At 48.7% G+C, this 20,268-nt stretch overlaps 1 protein-coding gene across 9 annotated transcripts in view; it reads left to right on the top strand.

The window, feature by feature from the left end:
* The first annotated feature begins 4,464 nt into the window (after nucleotides 1–4,464).
* Nucleotides 4,465–20,268, top strand: part of RAPGEF1 (Rap guanine nucleotide exchange factor 1) — a 76,473-nt gene continuing 60,669 nt past the window's right edge. For 5 of the 9 annotated variants that reach the window (XM_052669357.1, XM_052669356.1, XM_052669354.1 and 2 more), the window contains exons 1-2: nucleotides 4,480–4,601; nucleotides 6,053–6,293. In XM_052669357.1, coding sequence (XP_052525317.1) covers nucleotides 6,275–6,293 — 19 coding nt within the window. In that variant the 5' untranslated portion in view covers nucleotides 4,480–4,601; nucleotides 6,053–6,274. Of the gene's footprint in view, nucleotides 4,602–6,052; nucleotides 6,294–13,514; nucleotides 13,625–20,268 lie in introns of those variants that run through there. The other 4 variants (XM_052669349.1, XM_052669347.1, XM_052669348.1 and 1 more) reach the window with 3 other exon arrangements.

Raw genomic sequence — 20,268 nt, 5'->3', positions numbered from 1 at the left:
GGAGGCAGCGTGGAGCAGCTATCAAGCACGCGCTGCAGGGATTAATACTTTATAAATGTCATTGGCCTCCTGACAAGCTCCTGTATAATCCTTTTATTTGGCCTCTGAGAGCAAAACCCTCCAAACCTCTCCGCTCCCTCCTCCCACCTGTGCCACCCTTCCTGCGCTGCGTTGTCCCCATGCTGTCCCCATGCAGCAGGGATGTTTGTGGAGCCACTTCTCCTGGGTTTCTAATCTCATTTCCTTTACTCCTGCTGTCACTTCACAAGGTGTTGCCCTCCAACCACACCAGTGCCTCTCGTCCTGGCACTGCAAGGGCAGCCCGTGCTCCCAGGCATCTCCACTTGTCGCTTTGTATGCCTCTGCCATGCCCTCCTTATTTTCCCCTCTCTCCCACCCTCTCTCAAACTAAACAGGCCTAAGTCTTTTTAATCTCTTCTCATGGATTATTGATACTATTTGTTGCACTCCTTTGGATCTTTTCCATTTCTGCTGCATCTTTGCTGAAGAGGAACAAGGAGCGCTGACTCCTGCTGAAGGTGAAGTTGATAAAGTCAGGATGTTTCTAGCTTTGCTTCCTCTTCCTCCACCCCAAACCCCTCTGGCTTATGGGGAAGGGGCTGTTCCTGTTCCCTGCTTATCCCTGGGCCTGGGGGCAGCAACTCCAGCTGCTTCCCTAAGGGCTCATTGCAGCTTAGACCCACCCGCATGCAGCAAGAACTATGCCATCCAGCCACTGCCTGCACCAGGTTTATCAGAGATGGAGCTAAATAAACCTGAAGGATTTGGAGTTAAATGATTCCCTGGGCAGGCTGGATCAACAAGGACTGAAAGGAAGGAAACTGGTAGCAATGACAGGAGAGGTGAGTGCTGGGATGGGGCCATCGCACAGCTGAGATGCTCCAGCAGCAGGGCATGCAGGCACACCTTGGGTGAGGACATCAGCTATTCACAGAGCTGAAGGTCACCCCTGGACAGCTGCAGGGGGCAGAGAGCAGCCACTGCAGTGCTGGAAATGCCACATCCAGCCCAGAGCATTCTCTTCTGCTTTTCCATTGTCTGTCTGCTAAAGAAAGCTTTGTTGGCAAACAGACTTCCTGGGATGTTTCTCTCTGCTGCTAATATGGTGCAAAAAAAAAAGAAGAAAAATAAAAGATAGAGAAAAAACAATAATACAAAGAACCCAACATAAAATCCCAGCCAGAATCAGAGGTCAAGTCTGAGAATAAAAGAAACAAGAAAAAGAAAAGGAGGAGGGAAAACGGCACTAAACAACCCTTCGGTGCTGAGAAATAATGGTTTGAAGTTTGCATCATTACCAGGGCTACGTGCCCCACATTGGCAATGACTTCAGGCTGCGATCTGTGGCATGATGGAGACAGCGTGGGGTCGGGCATCTCTGCTCTGGGGATGGGACAGCCTGCTCCTCACCTCACAGACATCACAGGGTCCCTCTCTCCATCCTCCCAGGTCTCTGCGCCCACTGTCTGTGCACAACCTGCTGCTGGAAGGTGGGCAGGTGGCACTGTGCCTTGGGAGTGAGGTCTGCCCACCTGGGATGCAGGAGCAGGGCTGTCACCTCCGATTGCGTTTTTCTCCAGGTGACCTCTGTGTCCATAATGGGATTTTTACTATTTGACTTTGGAATATTGATTTTGATTTCCTTTTTTGATTCATTCTGGTTTTGCTCTTTCCAGCGGGGGGAGGAGGAGGGGCACAGGGCACCTTCAGCTTCCTCCATAGGGTGAAGCAGGCAGGGTCACCTGGAAGCCCAGCTGAGTTTTGGGGAGCACTTTGCATGGAGCAGTGACGTGGCTGTGAGATGGGTGGATCTTTTCTAATTTTGCTGCCAGGTCCTCATGGGCTGCTGCAACATAGGGCTGGTGGCACCCAGCTCCTTGGGAACAGCAGTGGTGGATAATGGGAGAAAATTCTGCAAAATTCTCCCAACCTTATTCTTTTCCTTTCTCCATTTCCAGTTTTTTCCTCTAATCCAGCTGCACTGCCTGTCAGTGGTCTCACTGATGCAGAGCAGCAGCAGCTGAGGCAGCAGGGATGGCCTTGGGACCACGCGTGACCCCAAGAAGATGCACTCAGGATCTGCAAGTGGCAGTGAGTGCCCAGGACAGGCTGAGAGCAAGGAGGGTTCCCTGCACCTTCCCCATCCCCACTGACAGCCCACAGCCTCAACTTGTAGGTGAAGACCAGCTCGGTGGAGCTGCCAGAAGTTCTTCCTTATCCCGAGCACCAAGCGTTCAGCATCCCTTTTGGTTTTGGTGTCTCACTCCTTCGGGAGATTTGTGGCGGTGGGGAGGAAAAAGCAAAGGCAGTGAGGCAGCAGGGCAGGGAGCAGGACCGGGTTTGTGCCCCTGCACACAGAACCGGACCCGGCCCCCCCCATCCCCGTTAGTGGGCTCCCAGCCAGGGCTAGGAGGTCGCTGTGCCCATCACCCGGCATCTGCTGCCCTCTAGAGCCCGCACCCGAGCGGAGAAAGAGAAAGCCGGTGGGAAAATCAAGTCCCGGCAATGAAGGGTCAGCGATGGGACATCTGGCAGGGCTGCAAAGCAGTCCCAGGGCCGCACGGCTGCGGGTGCAGCAGGACAGGCATCGCTGAATGGGAAAATGCCATCTCCGTCAGCCAGGTGCTCGTGTCTTGCTCATGTCTCTGTGCTGGATTGTCCTACAGCCAGGACCGCCAGCTAGATGCTGTCAGCACACTGAGTAAAACTGCAGGATGCCGAGGTTGAAATTGGGGATGTGCTCTAAATGGAGGACTTGCAGTCCATCTCACACACGTGTTTTTGCAGGGGACAGATGCAGATGCTCTGACCTCACCTGCTTCATCTCCCAGCTCTGGCCCCTCCTGCACCATTCCTCTGCATCCCTTATTGGCCCCACCTGCACTCCTTTCCCGAGCAGTTCCTCTCCATCTCACCGCTATCTGTCCTGCCACTGCACACACAGAGAGGAGTTGAATCCATTAACAGGTGGTGGGAATCCTGTCCCTCGTTTGCTTCCACCAACATGTTTTCATCTCTCCCCAGTTCAAAGGGAGGGACTGTGTTGGCAGTGGCAATATCAGGTCACCGCATTGTGTCTGTCACTTGGGCTTCGTTGTGCTTAGAATCAGAGCCATGGAGGTTGGAAAAAACCCTCTGGGATCCAATGCCCAACCCCACCGTGCCCACTGCCGCATCCCTCAGTGCCACATCCCTCAGTGCCACATCCCCGCGGCTCTGGGGGGTGAAACGGTGACAGCAGCACTTACTGAATGGGACACTGAACTACCGAACCTCGGCACTGCAGGAGGGACAGACAGGCACCGCCCGGCTTTGCAAGCAGAGGGGAGCAGAGCGAGGGATGGGGATGGGAGGGAACAGCCCGGGAGAGGGGAAGGGAAGGGCACTAGAGGGCAGGAGCGCTCTGCCGTGATTGCAAGGCTCGGCAATCGCGTCGGCGCTTCTTGCACAACATCCCATCTCGGTGGGTCAGCTGCAGGATGTGACCCTGGGGCTGCAGCACGGCTCTGTGCTGCCCGGCTGCTGCTGGCACGTTTGCTGCCGACTGTTTTCCCCCAGTAAAGAAACATCGTGGGAAGAGCTCAGTTTGCCGCCCCTCTCCTGCTGCTGGGAGGACATCAGGGCTCTCATCTGGGTGCAGAGCAGCCCTGCAGCGCCAGCACGACCTGACGCAGCCGCTCGGCTCTGTGCTCTCTTTCTTCCCTTGCCCAAATCTGACAGCCCTGCAGCGGTTTCTTCCTTCCTGCACGCTCCCTGCTCACAGCAGCACGATGTGCCGCAGCTCCCGCCTGCTGTCACAGCCACAAACGGGGTGACAGCACAGCTTACAGCCACGTAAATGGGAGAAGTCAGGGCGCCGCTGCGTTCATGCTGTCAGCGACGGAAAGCAGCTCATTTCCCAGCACATCCACGGCCCTTCCACAGCCGTAAACGGCCGCTCCAACTGCTGCCTCTTCCCGCTAGAGGGAACCAGCTTCTGTCCGGCACCGACAGCCGGCACAGCGCACCGGGAGCAAATGACAGCAAGGCGCAGGGCGGCCGCAGGGCGCTGCCTTCAGGAGCGGCGCGTTCCAGAGCAGCGGGGATGCGGCGCCGAGGGGCGCGGCGGGGTGGGGCTGTGGGGTGAGAGGGCTTCTCCTTCCTTCGCGACTCCGCGAGCTGGGAAAACGCGCGCGATGAGCGGCCGACGGGGCGGAGCGGAGCGGAGCGGCCATGCTCGCAGCGCGCCGCCTCCCTCAGGGTCCGCCCCGCCGGCGGCGCCTGGCTGCGCTTCCCGAGGCGGCCGGCAGGCGGCGCTGCGGCCCGGCCCGGCGCGCGTGTGCGTGTGTGGCGGGAGCCCCCGGGCCGCCTCTTCCCCTCGCGGCCCGGCGGAGCTGGGCGGGGGGCGGGAGCGCTGCCTGCCTGCCTGCCTGCCGCCGAGCCCCAGGGGCCGCCGCGGCGCCTTTCCCGGATCGCGGCCGGCCGGCGGCAGCGGGAGGAGGCGGCAGTGGCGGGGCCGCGGCCGCTCGCTGGCTCCTGGCGCGGCCGGGCCTGAGCGCCGAGCCCCGGCTCCGACATGTCCGGCAAGATCGAGAAAGCAGGTGAGCGGCGGGAGGCCCGGCGGGGCGGCGGCGCTTCTCCTCCCCGCCCTCCGCGTTGCGGCCCGGAGCTGCGGCCGCTGCCGTTGCTGCTTGGCGCGGGCCCGGCGCGGCCCTGGGGCGGGGGATGGCGGCGGGCCGGGCGGCTTCTGGGCCGGTTGGGGCTGCTGTCAGGCCGGGCTGCGGGGAGGGCTGCCGAGCCGAGCCGAGCCGAGCCCCGCAGCAGTGCCGCGCTCCCTCGCTGGTTTCCTGGTGGATTTTCCTGTTGGATTTCTTTTTTTCTCCTTTTTTCTTTTTCTTTTATCTCCTCAGGCTTTGTGTCCTCTGGTCCGTTTCTCCTTTTTATTTCGTTTTTCTTCCTTTCCTTTCTCCGTTTATTTGCCGTTGTTTTGTTTCCTTCTCCCCTCGCCCCCCTCCCCCCCTTTTCGCACCGTCCTTTCAGTCTATAGCAGAGCATCACAGCAGAGCTGCAGCGCTTCGGGCCCTGCACGCAGTGATTAATGGCAACTTCTCCAACTTCCCCGGTGTTTGTGCACGATCGGAACAGGCTTATCTGTGGGCAGACAGCACAGGGAAGGGCTTGGCTGCAGCTGCCCCTTTTGGGGCTCTCCATGAGCCGGGGAAGCACCCAGCACACACCGTGCAGTGCTTCTCAGCTGTCACTGGAGGTGCCCCCGTTCCTCCCATTGCAGTACAGTGAAAGCCTCAATTACGGCTTAGTAAATCAGGCGCTGAAGTTATTTGGTTTAATTACGTCGCATTTAATTAGTAGAGGAAAAAACAATGCTTTTTGGTGGTCTCTTATTGTAAGGAGCAGCTCGATGCTTTCCTAGCAGGGCCTTGCAGCAGTGTGAGTCAGACGTGTGAAGTGCAGCACTGGGGCTTCCCAAGGCAGTGCTTTAGGAAGATCCCTGCTTCAGAGGAGCAGGGCCCGGAGCAGCCCCCCATGGCTTTGATCACTCGATCCTGGTTTGTGCTGTGCTGTACAAGAAGGCAGCCCCTTGTGCTGCGGTTCTGGAGCAGCCTCCAGGGAGGAGCAGCTCCAGGCGGTGAGGCACACAGGCGTGCTTCCAGCTCTCAGCACTCAGTCACTGTCTAACAAGTGTGCCTCGCATCATGGGACAGATGCTGTTCCAGAAATATCAGAGGTTAATCTGATGCACCATCCCTTACATAGCATCGCAGTGTAACGCTTTGCTTGGGGGGTTCTGGCTCTTTCTTTTCCATGCTTATTGGTGCATCACTGCCACTTTTCCTCCTGGAAGCGGGTTAACAATGTAAGGAAGGGGTGAGCAGCACCCATAGAGCTGGGGCCAGCTTTGAACCAGTGGCCACTTCTTTCCATTAGAAGTGAACTTTCCATTAGAAGGGGCTTTAGTAAATGCTGACAGTTCTATAGCCAGTAATTGCGGATGTGAAAAATAAGTGACCACGTTTTGTTTATTCGCGTGCAGTAAATAACCCTGTGAGAATAGTAAATAGAGCTCCACCCCAGCGAAGCAGCGTGAAGAGTTCAAACGCTGGAAGATGACTCTGTAGACACACACAAACGCGGTGCGGTTCCGTGTACAATAGAACAGAAAGGCCAAAAATACCACACAAAACCCAAACGCTGCGCAGCGTAGGAGACCCGGCCTTGCAACACACTCAACTCCCAGTGAAGAACTCAAGACATCATGCAGGATCCGTGCCCAGGTCAGTGTACAGATTTGAAGATGCCGTGGGTGAAGTCTTAATGCGGAGGCGTGCTGCAGTGGGTGCGGAGCGTGGTGGTGATTTGCTGAATAAGAGACAGTGTAAATTTGGGGAACTGTGCTCTTTCAACTGCTTGTGTTTGCATTTCTTTAAGGAGGGTGTTATTAAGAGAGGGAAAAAAAATGTAGTCTAAGTATAAGCTGGAGGAGAAAAGAACGGGAAAGGAGGGAAGGAGGGCTGGAAGGCAGCTGCTTTGGTACGGAGTGCTCTAGGTCACAGTTTGAGTGTTGGAACTTATGACTGACACAAAGAGTTTGGTGAACAGGGTCGGTGTATAAACACAGCCTGTAATACTGCAGTAATTCTGGGATAATATTTGTCTAAATGTATACAGTGGTGGAACAAAGGATGCGGAGTCATGGAACAAATGCTGTGAGATCTGAGATCTGCTTGTTTATGTTTGTGTGTGTTTTTTTTCTTATGGGAACCGAAAGACAAGCAGGACCCACTGTGCTGTAAATAAAAGAGGCTGTTGCCTGATAATGTGTCTTCTTGAATGGCTTTGGAATGGTTTGGAGCTTTGGTTTGACGATCTGCATATTCATACAGAATGAGAAAGCAATCATCTAGCCAGGCTGTGGGGCTACAACAATATTAGTAGAGTTAGATCTCTAGAGATCTTATGTACCTCCCTGGGTTTTTAAATGAAACACGTTGTCAACACTTAATAAAATACAAAAATAAATGATGATACGTAATGGCTCCTGTCCACCAGGGAGGGGAGGACGGGGCTCCCTCAGGAGCCTCTCAGTTCTGCTCTGCGCTCAACAGAAGGGCCACTGTGCAGTGATTCATAGCACGGCTTTGGAGTGAAGGGGATCCATCTGGTAGTGCAGAACAAGGCGCTGTGTTTCAGTTTTAGCAGTTCTAGAGTCCCTGTTTTTCGGGCTCCAGCCAGACTTCCAAATACTTTCTGAAAACAGAACCCCTTTGACCCAAGGAGGAAGGACAGCATCCGGCCTTTGGTTGTTCTTTGCTCTAGAACTGATGCATCTGTAATTTTGGTCTTCACTTACAGAAGATACTTGTTCCTTCCAAAGCAGGGCTGCTAAGAAAGCAGAGGAGGCCACAGATTCTGCTTGGTTTTCCTGTTACCATGGCAATAGGTGAATTCCTGTATTTATTTACCTGATGGATTACACGCTTCAGGGAGTTGAACAATTCTGCGTCGTACAGAGAGAATAAAAGAGCAGAGAGACACCGTCAGGTCTGAAATACAGGCTTTTCCACAGAGAGTATCTGTTCATTAATGCCCTTTATTAAAACCAAAGACATATGGATGCTGTATCTTGAACGTTTCTTCTACTTGGTGCTTTCTATCATCATCTTGTGACTTCTTGCTGGCTTTTCACATCCCTTGTAAGCTTGCCTTTTCGATAGCCATCTGCTAAGGGCTGTTTGAGACCACTGTTCCAAGCATTCAGCTGCCTGGAGTGCAGTCAGTTCTCTCTGTTCAGCTCAGGACCCAACTGGAGGTATTCCCAGCAGACCAGAATGCTGTTGTCTTCACCTTTTTCTGATATGTATTTGCTTGATAAGCAAATTCACCTCTGAAGTCTCATCCAGCATTTGTAATATAAACATCAAGGGAGGAATCCTGTTCTTAAGGAAAGTAGCACAATCCCAGGGACAGATCATTCCCATCTTTAGGGGACCTTTACTGTTCATGTGCAGGCTGTTTTACACTGCTCAGAATCATGCTTGATGTGTGGTTTACTGGGATCTTATTTCTGCAAAGGGTGTTTTTTGGGCTGCAGCCATTTCTTGGGTCAGTCTTAGACCAGAAATAATCCTGAATATGTGGGTTTTTTTACACCCACTCGATTCTCTGCAGTGTCTGTTTTTGCAGTTGAGGATCAGGTGAGTTAATAGACACAGACTGTCTTGGTTTGGTTGTGCCCTCACTGCTGTGCTGTATTTTTGAGTCTAAGTGAAGGCTTTCAAGTTGGAACTTCAGCAGTTGGCCAACAGAAGCGGTTTCTGTAGTGGTGGTTTTCAAACCAAGTAAGAACACCTATGGAGTTTTTATCCTGGAGTCTGAGAATGAAACTCTCCTGAAGAGTCAGTGCACAGTCCTGAATGCAGTGTGGTTCCGATCCTTCCTTCCTCACGCTGCAATTCCTGCTGCAGGCTGCTCAGACAGCAGCATCCCACGTGTGTTTTATTGCAGCTTGTATCGTAAGCGTCAACAGTCCCATCCAGTTCTATGCAGATGTGAAGTACAAGATGACTGCTATTCAGTGCTTCTTAGGAAATGGTACAGAGAGTGGAATTTTGCATTTTTGGGTAAATGTAGGTTGGACAGGTGTTGTGCTGCGTAGCATCAGCTCTGATGTGTGCAGAAATGCAGCCTGCAGGAGGAATGGTGCTAGGCTGAGGTATTCATGGCAGTTGTAAGAAGGAAGTGGGCAAGGAGTGGGGAAGAAGGACAGCTGAAGTCTGCTGGAATGCACAGCAGCTGGGTTGTGCCTTAGTCAATGAAAGAGCAGAAACTGGAAACAATTGCTAAATTTATTTTCAGTGCAAGCAATGGTTTTCCTTGAACCGCAGTGACTAAATATATCTGTTTGTGTGGCTCTGTGTGGGGGTAACTCCTACTGGCTCTTGCTAACCTTCTGGCACGCAGGGATGTGTGGAAGGTCACTGTCAGTCACAGCACTGTGCTGATGTCTCTCATAGAATGGCCTGGGTTGGAAAGGCCCACAACGCTCATCTGGTTCCAACCCCCTGCTGTGTGCATGGTCACCAACCAGCAGACCAGGCTGCCCAGAGCCACATCCAGCCTGGCCTTGAATGCCTGCAGGGATGGGGCATCCACTCTCATCACAGTTTCACCTGCAGAGAGTGTTTCCCCATTTGCTGTCCACCAGCATGGCTTTCATGGCTTTAGTTACTGCACAGTGTTGTGTGAGTGGAGGAAATCTGATGTTCCATTCCAGGGAATGGAGTCCGTCTGTAGTGCTTTTTTAGCTGCTGCCTTAACAACTCTCTTTCTCAGTGATGCAAAGTCATGGGTCTTATTTAAACATAGGTTAGCCCTTGATTTATTCCAAAATAAGGTGGACTGTGTTGTGTGTCCATAGAGTGGATAGGGAAAAGGCAAAGAGGACAAGAAGAGGAAAGTGTCAGGGAGGAGGCAATTTGCAGCTGTCGTGGGAGCTTGTTGGAAGGCACAGAGGCAGAAGGTGAATTTCAGCTGCAGGTTGGGACGTGCTGCCAAAGGAATGCTCTGCACTTCTGCTATTACATTGCTGCAGAGTGACACACTGACAGCTCTGTTAGCTGGCATGGAGCACCTGTTCTAAAAATGCATTTCTGATCTCTCCTTGCGGTGGGTGATTCTGATGCTCGTGGGTGATTTTGTCTCTGTGAAAAAGAAATGGTGTCCCCACATACGCAGAGATGCTTATGTGAAGCATCCCAAGAAGGTTGGTGGATGAGTTTGTTGGTACTCTTTTATTTGTTTATTTCACTTAGAGGTCTTCAAGTCCTCTGTTTGCTATTACGTTGATACTACAGCTCATCTTCCTTGGAGTTTGTGGAACAGTGCTCTTGTGCTGAGAGCAAGGGAGAAGTGGATATGCACAGGAACAGGAGAAGAGGTGGTTTGTATTCCAAACAAACTTCCAATTCATGTCTGATGTGGACGAACAACATGGGATAATTCTGTTCTGAAAGAGAATAAATGACATTTTTCTTCATAGGTTTCTGAAAAGACAAGGGAAAGCATCAACAGAGCCTTAAGGTTAAGGAACAGGTAGTCTTCAATGGCTGGTAGCAAAGCAGAGCGTTTGCAATGCCTGTTGTTTCATCCCTCACCCTTTGGTGCGTTTGTTGTGCTTCCCAGTCTGCCAGTTTGTCCTGTCCTTACTGACACAGAGGGGACAGAACAGCCACAGGAGTTAATTCCATATTTAGAAAGTTTCCTTTACGAACCAAACATCGTTTAATAAAGGGCATGCAGGGGAATCAATATTTTCATTCTGGATGCACAGCACATTGCAGCCAATGCCAGACAGCTGTGTTAGGTGAATCCTGCTGGTGGGCAGCGCAGAACAGGACAGCACTGCTTAGAACAGCTTTTGCTGGGTGATACGTTACCCTTTTCTTTTGTGTTCTGGCTTTATTCACATAAATTTGATTGTTTGTGCATGGGGAAATAAAACACAGATGGTTTTCCATCCACTGTTTGCCTGACTTTCCAACGCAACCTGGGTCTCATCACCAGGAGTGATGAGTGCTAAAACTTTCACAAGCAAAGAAATACCCATTTTTGGATATTTTTGACATTTAAATGATTTTTCTGTGTTTGTGTGTACAGATCCTGCTTTTCTGATTAGAAGATGCCCTAAACTAAATGACATGCAGACAAGAATCGTAAGTTTGACGAACCAGGAAGGTTTCCCAACAGTGTCAGTGCTCACCTATGAATTTATGAGGACTTTAATGAAGAGCATTGTCTGTCTGTATAAATACTCTTGGAAAAGGCAAATGGAATCTTAGGTTAAGCCTGAAGCCAGATGCAGGAGAGACTTAATTGGTAGCATCTTTTCCTATAGAAACATGACTGCTCATCCTCCTTCCTTATAACTCTTAAGCCTACAGCCAGACCGAGTCATTTTTCAGAGGACTTGCTGATCTAAACTTCTGTATGTTTTCTGAAGAAGACTGAGCAGAAGGAAGAGACTGCAAATCATGCCTGTATTGTGGAGAAGGGAAGATGCTGCTGTCCTATATTCCATTTGGCCATCCAGAAGTGCTAGCTGGTGCTGCTGGTTCAAGTGTGACTTCTGGGGGTGGATCAGAGGGGCAGACAGGGACAGGGAAGGTGGGTGAATGCTGAAGTATTACAGCAAAAGTGGCAAATGACCTCGTGAGAACCGTGTGAAGAGAGGTCTGGCTTCTTGACTGTGCGTTTCCAGATAGACTTTAAACAAAGACGTTTGTGCTCCTGTCTGTCTCGGGTGAAAGCAGTTATAGGAATGCTTTAAATATACATTGGCAGCTCTTACTCGTAGGTTTTCTCCTGAATTACAGCCTTGTTCAGCAGACCTCAAATCTTAGGTGTACATTTCACTGTAATACAGCTAAGGCTCCTTGGAGACGTCAGGTGTACCGCAAGTGAGATGCATGAAATTCTCCCTTGGCTTTTGTTTGGCTGGCAGCCTGGGAAGTGATGTGAGGGATCGTGGCCATCCGTGCCCAGTGCAGGCATAGTGCTCAGCACTGCCTGGGGCTGCCTGGTTCTTGGGGCTGTTCAGTGAACCAACGACGTACCTGGCAGTTGCTCAGGGTTGTCTGTGTCCAGGGTTACCACCAGGATGGTGTTTTACACTTCTTGTCCTGGTCAAAGTTCAGGTGATGCAAGAGGAATGCCAGGGACCCGGGATGATGGCTGGCAGGTCAGTTTGTCTGCAGATCCTAAGCAGCTCTAGCAGCAAGGTGTGTAATTGCACTAGCATCAATCAAAGCCACATCTGAAGGTTGGTGAGTGCTGATGTCATTGTTTTGATGCTTCTCAAGTTCAGCAAGTACTCACAGCTTGTGTAAATAATAACACGTGGGATGGCAGCTATGGATCACGTGCTCTAATGGAGCCCTGCTGGCAGTAGCCAAAAAATTCCCCCATCATGTGAAAGCATGACTGATTCCAAAGCCATTCTGTGCAGGCTGTGTTAATGTGGCTGCTGATGGGGGTCCGGCTCTGAATCTGGGATCCAGAGCTGGTAACTTACACAAAATAGCTGCAAGGTTAGCAGTGTTGTGGCTTGCCCCATGGGGAGAGCTCACAGGCTGTGGTGTTTTATTATTATTATTATTATTATTTTAATCATTTAATTTGTGAGGTACTTCACATCTTCGGCAACCCAGTATCATGTTTCAAGCATTATCATAACATGAAAACGAAGGAATGCAAGAAATGATCGTGCTCAATAGCATAAACTTAATGAAGCTGTTCAACCTTCTCACATCCAGAACAGGAGCACCGCGTTGACGCTGCATGTTGTGGAGTTAGCTTTTGGGATGGTAACAAATCACAGAATGGGTTCCTCTTTCTGTCCTCCGGTGCCCTTGAAGGGGTCATGTGGTTAAATTCCTCAATATTTTTGCAGCTGTGGTTGTGGTTTATTAACTGATGCTGCTTAAAGAGGGGTCTGTGTCTGCAGCACAGTTTTCATTACTCATCTGTCGATACTTCCAGGGTAAAATAAATTGGTCTGGGTAGAGAGGCTTTGCTCTTCTGTGTAAATGCTCCGGCTTATTTTTCTTCCTCCCCCTGTTTCACCAAAGGAGAGGATATGGAATAGTTTCTGATGCATTGTGTGGTTATGTTGCACTGGGTAGGAAGGCCTGGCCTGCTTTGTCCATCAGGATTATTTTAAGCTCTGATGTTTAGATTTTGTTAAATGAACCAGAAGGAATTGAAAGCATCTCTCTTTCCCAAAATATTCCAACTCATACAGCTGTAAAATGCCCTTTATCCTGAATCATACCAGAAGAATTGCCAGGGTTACTCTTTTGCAATGGGTAAAGAGTGATTTCTGACTCAAGTTTCAGTAATTTGCTTGTCAGGAGAACTCTATTTGAGATTACAGCTATTATTTTTTTGTTCCATATTTTGCAAAACTGAAAATGAGATAAACCATAATCATGATGTTGCTGTGTTTACTGCTGCAAGCTGCAGGTATTGCAGTAATTGTGTTGGCTGCTGGATGAAACCTGGGAGGCAATTTATCTGCCTTTGCTTTAGCACAATAATTGCAAATGAAAGACACGTCTGATTGTGAAGCTCTGCAGAAGAAAAGGTAACTGCTGTGAGAGAGGGGAATGGTTCTTGTGTTGGTGCCCAGTGTGGCAGAGTGCAGGGCAGTGGTGACCTGGGTGCAGGGATGCAGTGTGGCAGGGCGACTGGAGCAGGCAGCAGGGGCAGGGAGGCCGTGGCACTCGTGGCACCAGGAGCACTGTCTCGCTTTGCCACCCACTTCTTGAGTCTCATCCCTGACAAATGTTTAACAGAACAGCAGCCAGGCTGGTGGCTAGTGCTTGCTTTTTGTGCATTTTGGGGTAAATACCGGAGTCCTTGGCCTTGTTCTCTGTTCTGTTTTTGCTTTGCTTTCATCCTGTCTTGGGAAATTATGTTGGAGAAGGAACCTGCACAGCGTTTTCCTGTGCAAGAAGATACCAGGAACTGCAGCCCAGCCCGGGTAAGGAATTCCCAGCTGTAAGCCCTGTGTGTGCCTTTGGACCTTAATGGCACGAGGTGTTTGCAGGTAAGCTGGTGCCAAGTGCCATCATGCAGACCTGTTCTTTGCTGTGGCGTTACGATGGGAAATGTTTTAAAGCATGGCCTGCACAAGAGTGCTTTGTGACACCTCCAGCAAGGAGGAAAATAAAGCCTCTGCCGTGCTGAGCTGTCTGTTAGCTGCAAGTGTGAGCACCTCGTAGGAGATGAGAACTGATGGGTGGGTTATGCCACGTGCTTCTCCTAGGATGAATAACATCAGCTTTAAGAAGGTGAGCTGCAGGTGGTTTTGAATGAAGGAGAGATCAGTTTGGACGTGCCGTTCATTTTGGTAGCCTGGAGCTGCTGACCTCACGTGGTGTGGCAGAAATGATTTCAATTGAGACTGAAAGAAAGGCACTGCGCTGTGTCCGTGTTGGGCTGGTCCGCCAGCACTGCGTTCCCCTGTTGGGCTGAAGGCTCTTTCTCTCCACAAGGTCAAGCAAAGCTTCCAGATGCGGAGGAGAAACGCTGCAAACTCCTCATTGAGAAGACTTAGCTTGAAAGGCAGGGTTAGACACTATGGTCAGATTGCACGTGCATCTTTACTCATCTTTCTTGTGCACAGAGGTGGCAGTGCATGTGTTTCCTCAGTTTTGGCTGTAAAGTTTGAAGAAAAAAGAAAAAAGAAGACTGGAATGAAAAATGAAGTTCAGGGATACATGAGCAAGCTGTGTCAGTAAAGTCCACTGTTCTGTGTAGCTGTGCAGCCTGTCAGATCACTGCAGTGAGACACTCTTTACAAATGGTTTTGTGTCTTATCTGTTGACTCATCCATCTAACACTTATAGTAGCATTTCAGTACTGAATTATAAAGCCAGCAATTGAAACAAGACTGTTCTTGGGCTGCTTTAATCAACAGATGCAATTAATACAATAATGTTTGTACTCACACCCTGTCTCACTGCGGCTCATTGTGGGCAGCACTGCTAGACAAGGAGATCTGTGTGGCTGTACAAGAGCTCACAAACATTTGTGTTCAGCATAAGATCAGCACTGACAGAGTTTCAGACCTCTCCATGGTTGGCAGTCAGCCCCACTGCTGCTACAAGCAACGTTATTGAGAGGTTAAAAACAAATCTGCAGCACTTCTAATTCAGTTTACAGTTTTACGTGATGCTGGGATTTCTTCTTGGTGCAGAACATGGGGAGCGTAACAGGAAAGCTCAGATGGGTTTTATTCATGTGTGAATCTGGGACAGTGGTTGAAATATGGTTTGGGCTCAGATATTTATTCCTGCATTAGAACAATGCGAGTCCCAGATCAGTGCTTCTCAGGAGCTCCTTACCCTGGGAACTTGTATAAAACATCTTCCCTTTCAGCTATATCATATTGAGCGTGTGCTGGGTGTAACCAGTGTTTAAGGGAGTGTCGGTGGCACACAGCCAGTTGATATGTAAACCCTATCATGACTTGTTTTAAAGAGAGTCTGGGTTTCTGTACTGAGATATATGGATGGTATTTTTTTTTCACGGCAGGAAGTAATGCTAACTTCAGCAATTGCCAGAGCAGCTGTTCTTCGTGAGCGAGCTGTAAGAAAAGTCTTGTGAAAGCCTTCAGATCAGTGGGAAGCAGCATGAGCTCGAATGATCTGCTGTCAAATGATCTGCACTCAAATCTGGTTAAACCCTATCAATAACTGCTTTCATGTTTTCACTGCCTTAGTATTTTATATTGGAAAAAAGTTTCTGGTTCTTATGGTGTCAAAGTCTGGAGGATAGTTTACTGAGAGGTATTTAACTTCAGGCTGGTTAATGTTTGTAAGGGCTTGTCTGGACACTCCCCACACTCTTGCTCCAGGGTACAAATTTACTTCATTTATCCCATGCTGAGTTGATGTAGCAGTTTCTGTGGCTGTGAGCAGTGCTCCTGGCTCCATGGCTTTTAGGATTTCCTAGCGCTGGTGTTCCTTGGCCTGGCTTTCAGCCAGACTCAGTTACACAGCTTTCACCTGCAGTTGATCTCTTACACGCTTGGACTCAGTGTCATGCTTCCCTAGCTCAGCTTCTGAGATATTTCCAGCCCACGGTTCAGTACTTCCTTCATGTTGCCATTGAACTCTGTGTTTGAATTGCAATTGCTTTTCTTTCTGTTGTCTTTGACACGAGGATGTCATTTCTGCTTTGTCACCTCTGACCACCTTTTGCTTCTCCTAGCTTTTAGTTTTCTCCCACATACACTCTCAATATTTGTAGCACATCCTGCCCAGATGTGTCATGAGGCTTTGACTCAGCAGTGTTGTGTGAGGATGTGTCCCCAAATAGTGCTACGTGTTTCACAGCAAGGGGACGAGCAGTGGAGTTTCTCTTGGTGCTGAACGTGGCTCATGAGGGTGGTAGCAGTGGGAAATGTGGGATGTCCTGGATTATTTTGAGAAACAAAACTCCGTTTCCTTTGATGTAATAACTGCATGAATCAGAAAGGAAAGTGAGTAATAGTTTCTTTGAGTTTATCTAGAGCTTTATATTTTCGGAGCATTGTGCAAGCATTTACTCTGTCCTTTTTGCTCTGTGATGGGTGGTGATGAAAAGTGCTGCATGCAGTGAGGCGGGAACAGTAAGTACAGCTTCCACCTTGGTTTCATTTAATGTTAGATTTAAGCTGCTGCTTTGATCAGATGGTGTCTACTCCACGGGCTCCTTTTGGCTGCTCAGTTTCTTGCTAGAGCTGTGGATCCTTTCACGTTTTTAAGGTGTTTGAGGTCTTGCTGGCTGATGAGAGTGACAGACACAGCGCTGCGTAGCACAGCATCACTTTGTTTGTAGGAAGGTGCAGGTATGTTGTGTGCACACAGCATGCCACCTAGAGGAGCGGAGCAGGCCGGCAAGGCTGTAGCTGGGATCTGTTGGCCAGATGTGGGAGGCTGTGCTCAGTCCATCTGCAAGCTGTGTATTCTGTGACCCTGCCTCTGGTCCGCTCACCTGGTCAAGTCTGAGAACATCCTTAGGCAGCCAGTTTTCCATCAGCTCTTCTCAACAAAAGTTGCACAACTTTTTACGTGATTTAGCTCTCTAGTTTTGCTGATCCTAATTTTTCCCTGAGTCTTGAGCATCTGAAATTAAATTGAGGATCTCACCTCAAACGTTCTGTGGGAATTAGGGTGAGGAATGTAGCACAAGGTGTGTTTTGATGGGATGGTGCTCTCCAAGCTCTCTGCTTTTTTTGGCTTGTATGTTGTAATTTCTTTTGTAGAAGACTCATAAATTTCCCAGAAGATTATCCTAATTTCCAGAGTCTCAAAGTCTGAGGTGTAATTAAGCACTTAATTTGATGAGGGTTTTTAAATGTGTTGCTGGTCTACTGGCAGCTTGGGGAAATGCTTCCATCTGCAGCCCAGCTTCCCTTGTGTAGGTTCAAGCTCACAAAGCCGATGTATATTTAGAAGTGCCAGAACTAAAGCCTACCAGACAGGCTTCAGAAAATTGCTCCAAATTTATGCCTTCTGAAGAGGTTAGAGCCAAATGTGAAAGAAGCCCACCTTTCCTGAAGAGGTTCGAGTGGTTGTTAGGGAGATGGCAGATTTTCATTAACACATGGGCATCGGGCAATTTTAACAGTGCATTTGATCACTGACAAATTGCATTTAGTTTCCCTCATTTCCACAAATTACAGCAATCAATGCGTCCAACAGGGAAGCTATTATTTTATTTCTTTGAAATGGAAAAGCATTTCTTTGTTAGTTCGTGTTTGCTGTCCTCTGTACCTCAGGAGCAAAGCCTGTGTCTTGCTTCTATTAGCAAGGTAGGTTCCATGAGAGACTTGATGGTGGGAGCCGTTGTTCCTTAGCAGTCTCCTAGCCTGAGCCAGGCCACCATCCAGAGCTGAGAGCTGTCAGATAACAGCACAGTAGGTTTGACCAGACAGTATTTCCTCTTTAGGACAGAAATCTATTTTTGATCTGTGCTGGAGATGCCGCAAGGAGGTCATAAGCAGTGACTTACGTTCAGAGGGGTCTAAACCAGAAATGATGATGACTGGGTTGAGTTTTTCTTTTTTATGCTGTTTCAGGCTACAGCTTGTAGTTGCCTCTGATTAAGTTTGTATTTTCAGCTAGGATTTCTCCCAGGCAAGTGAAACATCTCCCCCCAGCTCCCAGCATTTCAACTTTTATTCTCAGAACCTCCAGAGCAGACTTGAAGACTTCATTTGAGTTGACCCCCATGTATTTCCATCAGGACATTAGGATGGCCTTCCCATTTCCTGCTATTCTCAGCTTAACTTTTCCTGTTACAGGAATACAAAAACAACAAAAAAGAAAGCTGTTAGTCATATGTTAAAGCAACCAGCCCAAAGCCATTCGGAAGAGCATCCTCTTGGTGTCACTGTACGGGGCCTTGTGTCAGCATCTGTTCTGGCTGTGGAATCCTATATGGACTGATCCAGGGCTCGCCATGCACAGCTCTCTCCCTAACACACATCTCTTTCTGCTGATAACTTTCTGGCCTCCGGGCTACTGACAGCTGTTGTCCACTTGCTGCTAATTAAGAAAGCAGCGTGAGAAATGGCAGTGTGGATTGGAGAGATTGAACCCCCTCTCAGCAACAAACTGTTTCAGCCTGATTAAAAAGTCTGACTGACAGCTGGGCAGCCTTTTTTCCTTCCCTGTCTGTTGAGCCCCTCAGAAGATAGCCTACTTGCTATCAAACTCTTAATGATGGGCTCTCCCTTATTTTTTAGATCCTGTAACAATAAGCAATGTCAGAACAGATTAACTATTGAAATAATGGGCACGTGTGAAATGTAAGCCTGAATAAAGCCACATATTTAACATGCAAAGCACTGTGTGCATCTGTGCTCTTACATAGAAATTCAAATGTAGGTCGTATTTTTAAGATAAAAATGACACATCTTGGAAACGTAGAACTAGCTCAGAAATGAAGATCATCATAAACAAGCAGCATTTACATGAATGGACTGAGCAGATTTCAGAGATGGTCTTTGTTTGTGTAAGGATTCTCCTTGTTTGTTTTGTTTCCTTCTTTGGTTTCCTTGTTTTGTTTTCTCTTGCTTCTCCTCGGGTCCCAGCAGGTGCTCTTTTGTATAATATGGCTTTGCTGTGATTTTTAAGATCCAGCAATAGCATGGGCCTGAACTCTGGAATTCCCTTTCTGGGCTGTGCTTCCGTGGAGGTAGAATGGTAATACTGACATGAAGGTACCAGAAAATTGTGAACAGTCAGCCAAAAGATGTGAAGTAAGGTGATGGAAATTGTCCTGAAGCAGCGATGCTCTCTGAAGCTCTTCATGCCCTGGAATATATCATGACTGTATTTCAGATCTGTACAATTCAGTTTGAATTCTTATCTGCTCTCCTGGGACTCTGTATAGCCTCTAGCATGCTTTGGAAGCAGGGTAGTTTGCTCTTATATCTGGTCTATAATTTCTTCTTTTGTGGTTTTTCTCGTGCTCGGCTGTTACCTTTTGCCCTAGAGATGACTGTCTCTTTGTACAGTAATGCAACACAATCGGATGTTGTGTGTTTGTAGCTGCCTGAACTAGGCAGATTCTCTGGGAGGTGAGTGGTCCAAGAGTGTGAACGTGCTCTGATGTCCTTGAGAAGGGTTTTGGTTTCACGTGAAGAGAGCAGATGCTGATATGACAGAAACAGAAGAGAAATCCCATCAGTGAGACCCCAAGCTGTAATCTAAATAAAGTGATTTATGGGTGTTTTAGATGAAAATAGTTCAGTTTCTTTTTTTTTTCCCTCTAGATATTTTTCCAAAATAGACATCTCATTGTTAGGCTCTGGTTTGGCTGCTAGTTTTATGCAATAAGCTTGGAAGACTTAATTTAGAAAACAAATGGGGTTATGTCTCTACTAGGAGGAGCTTTGGAGCCTCCAAATCCCGATGTATTTTGTCGTGGGAGCTAATAAAGGGTATGAGGCAGTGGATCTTAGTTTGAGATGTTGAAAAAAACCTGTAAGCATTCATCCTGCTACATCTGGAGAGCTTCTTGTAGGTGATGAGATTGACTCCACAGGCTCATTTGCTGAGAGCATTGGTTATTTCTGTCCCTGATAGAACCTGAGTGTTGCTTGGGCAGCTTTGCCCAGCTGTTTACTGCTTGCCTCCTGCTGGCTGGCAGTGTGTATCCCACATTTAGGGATGCTTGCTTGGTGATAAGCTAGGTTCAGGCTAACACATAAATTTAAGCCTACAGCTCTCCTGCTCGATCTGCAGCTGACTTGTCTCCCACTGAATGCTTGAATTGCCAAGTGTTTCAGTGGAGCTGGCATTTCTGGGTTGGATTGTTTTGCAAATGCAGGCATGGTTCTTAACAGGAGAGCACCAAACAGGATTTTCTGCTTTACAATAGAATATGTTGTTTTTAAGTTGCTGAGGAGCACGTTTAGTTCTTCAGGTTTCTTTATTCCTTATGGTAACACAAGAGCATCCTTTTAAGAAACAGAAAATGAAAACATTCTTAAGAGCTGTGATGTCTTTGGTAGGGGGGGAATAAATTAATGTGAGCAGTTTTGAGAGCAAACTGCAGGGTGGCAGGGGGAGTGCATGCAAGAGAAACATCCGTGGAGATTTGGCAGCCCCTTCTGTTCAGCAGAGCTGGACTTTATCTTTTTGTCTTTGAAAAACGATTTCCCGCAAGATGAGAATTATCCCAAGTATTTCCTTG

The sequence above is a fragment of the Tympanuchus pallidicinctus genome, unplaced genomic scaffold, assembly GCF_026119805.1.
Source record: "Tympanuchus pallidicinctus isolate F22 unplaced genomic scaffold, pur_lepc_1.0 scaffold8, whole genome shotgun sequence".
Taxonomy (NCBI): Eukaryota; Metazoa; Chordata; class Aves; order Galliformes; family Phasianidae; genus Tympanuchus; species Tympanuchus pallidicinctus.
Note: the sequence above shows the minus strand (reverse complement) of the source record. Positions and strands in the feature narration are given on the sequence as shown.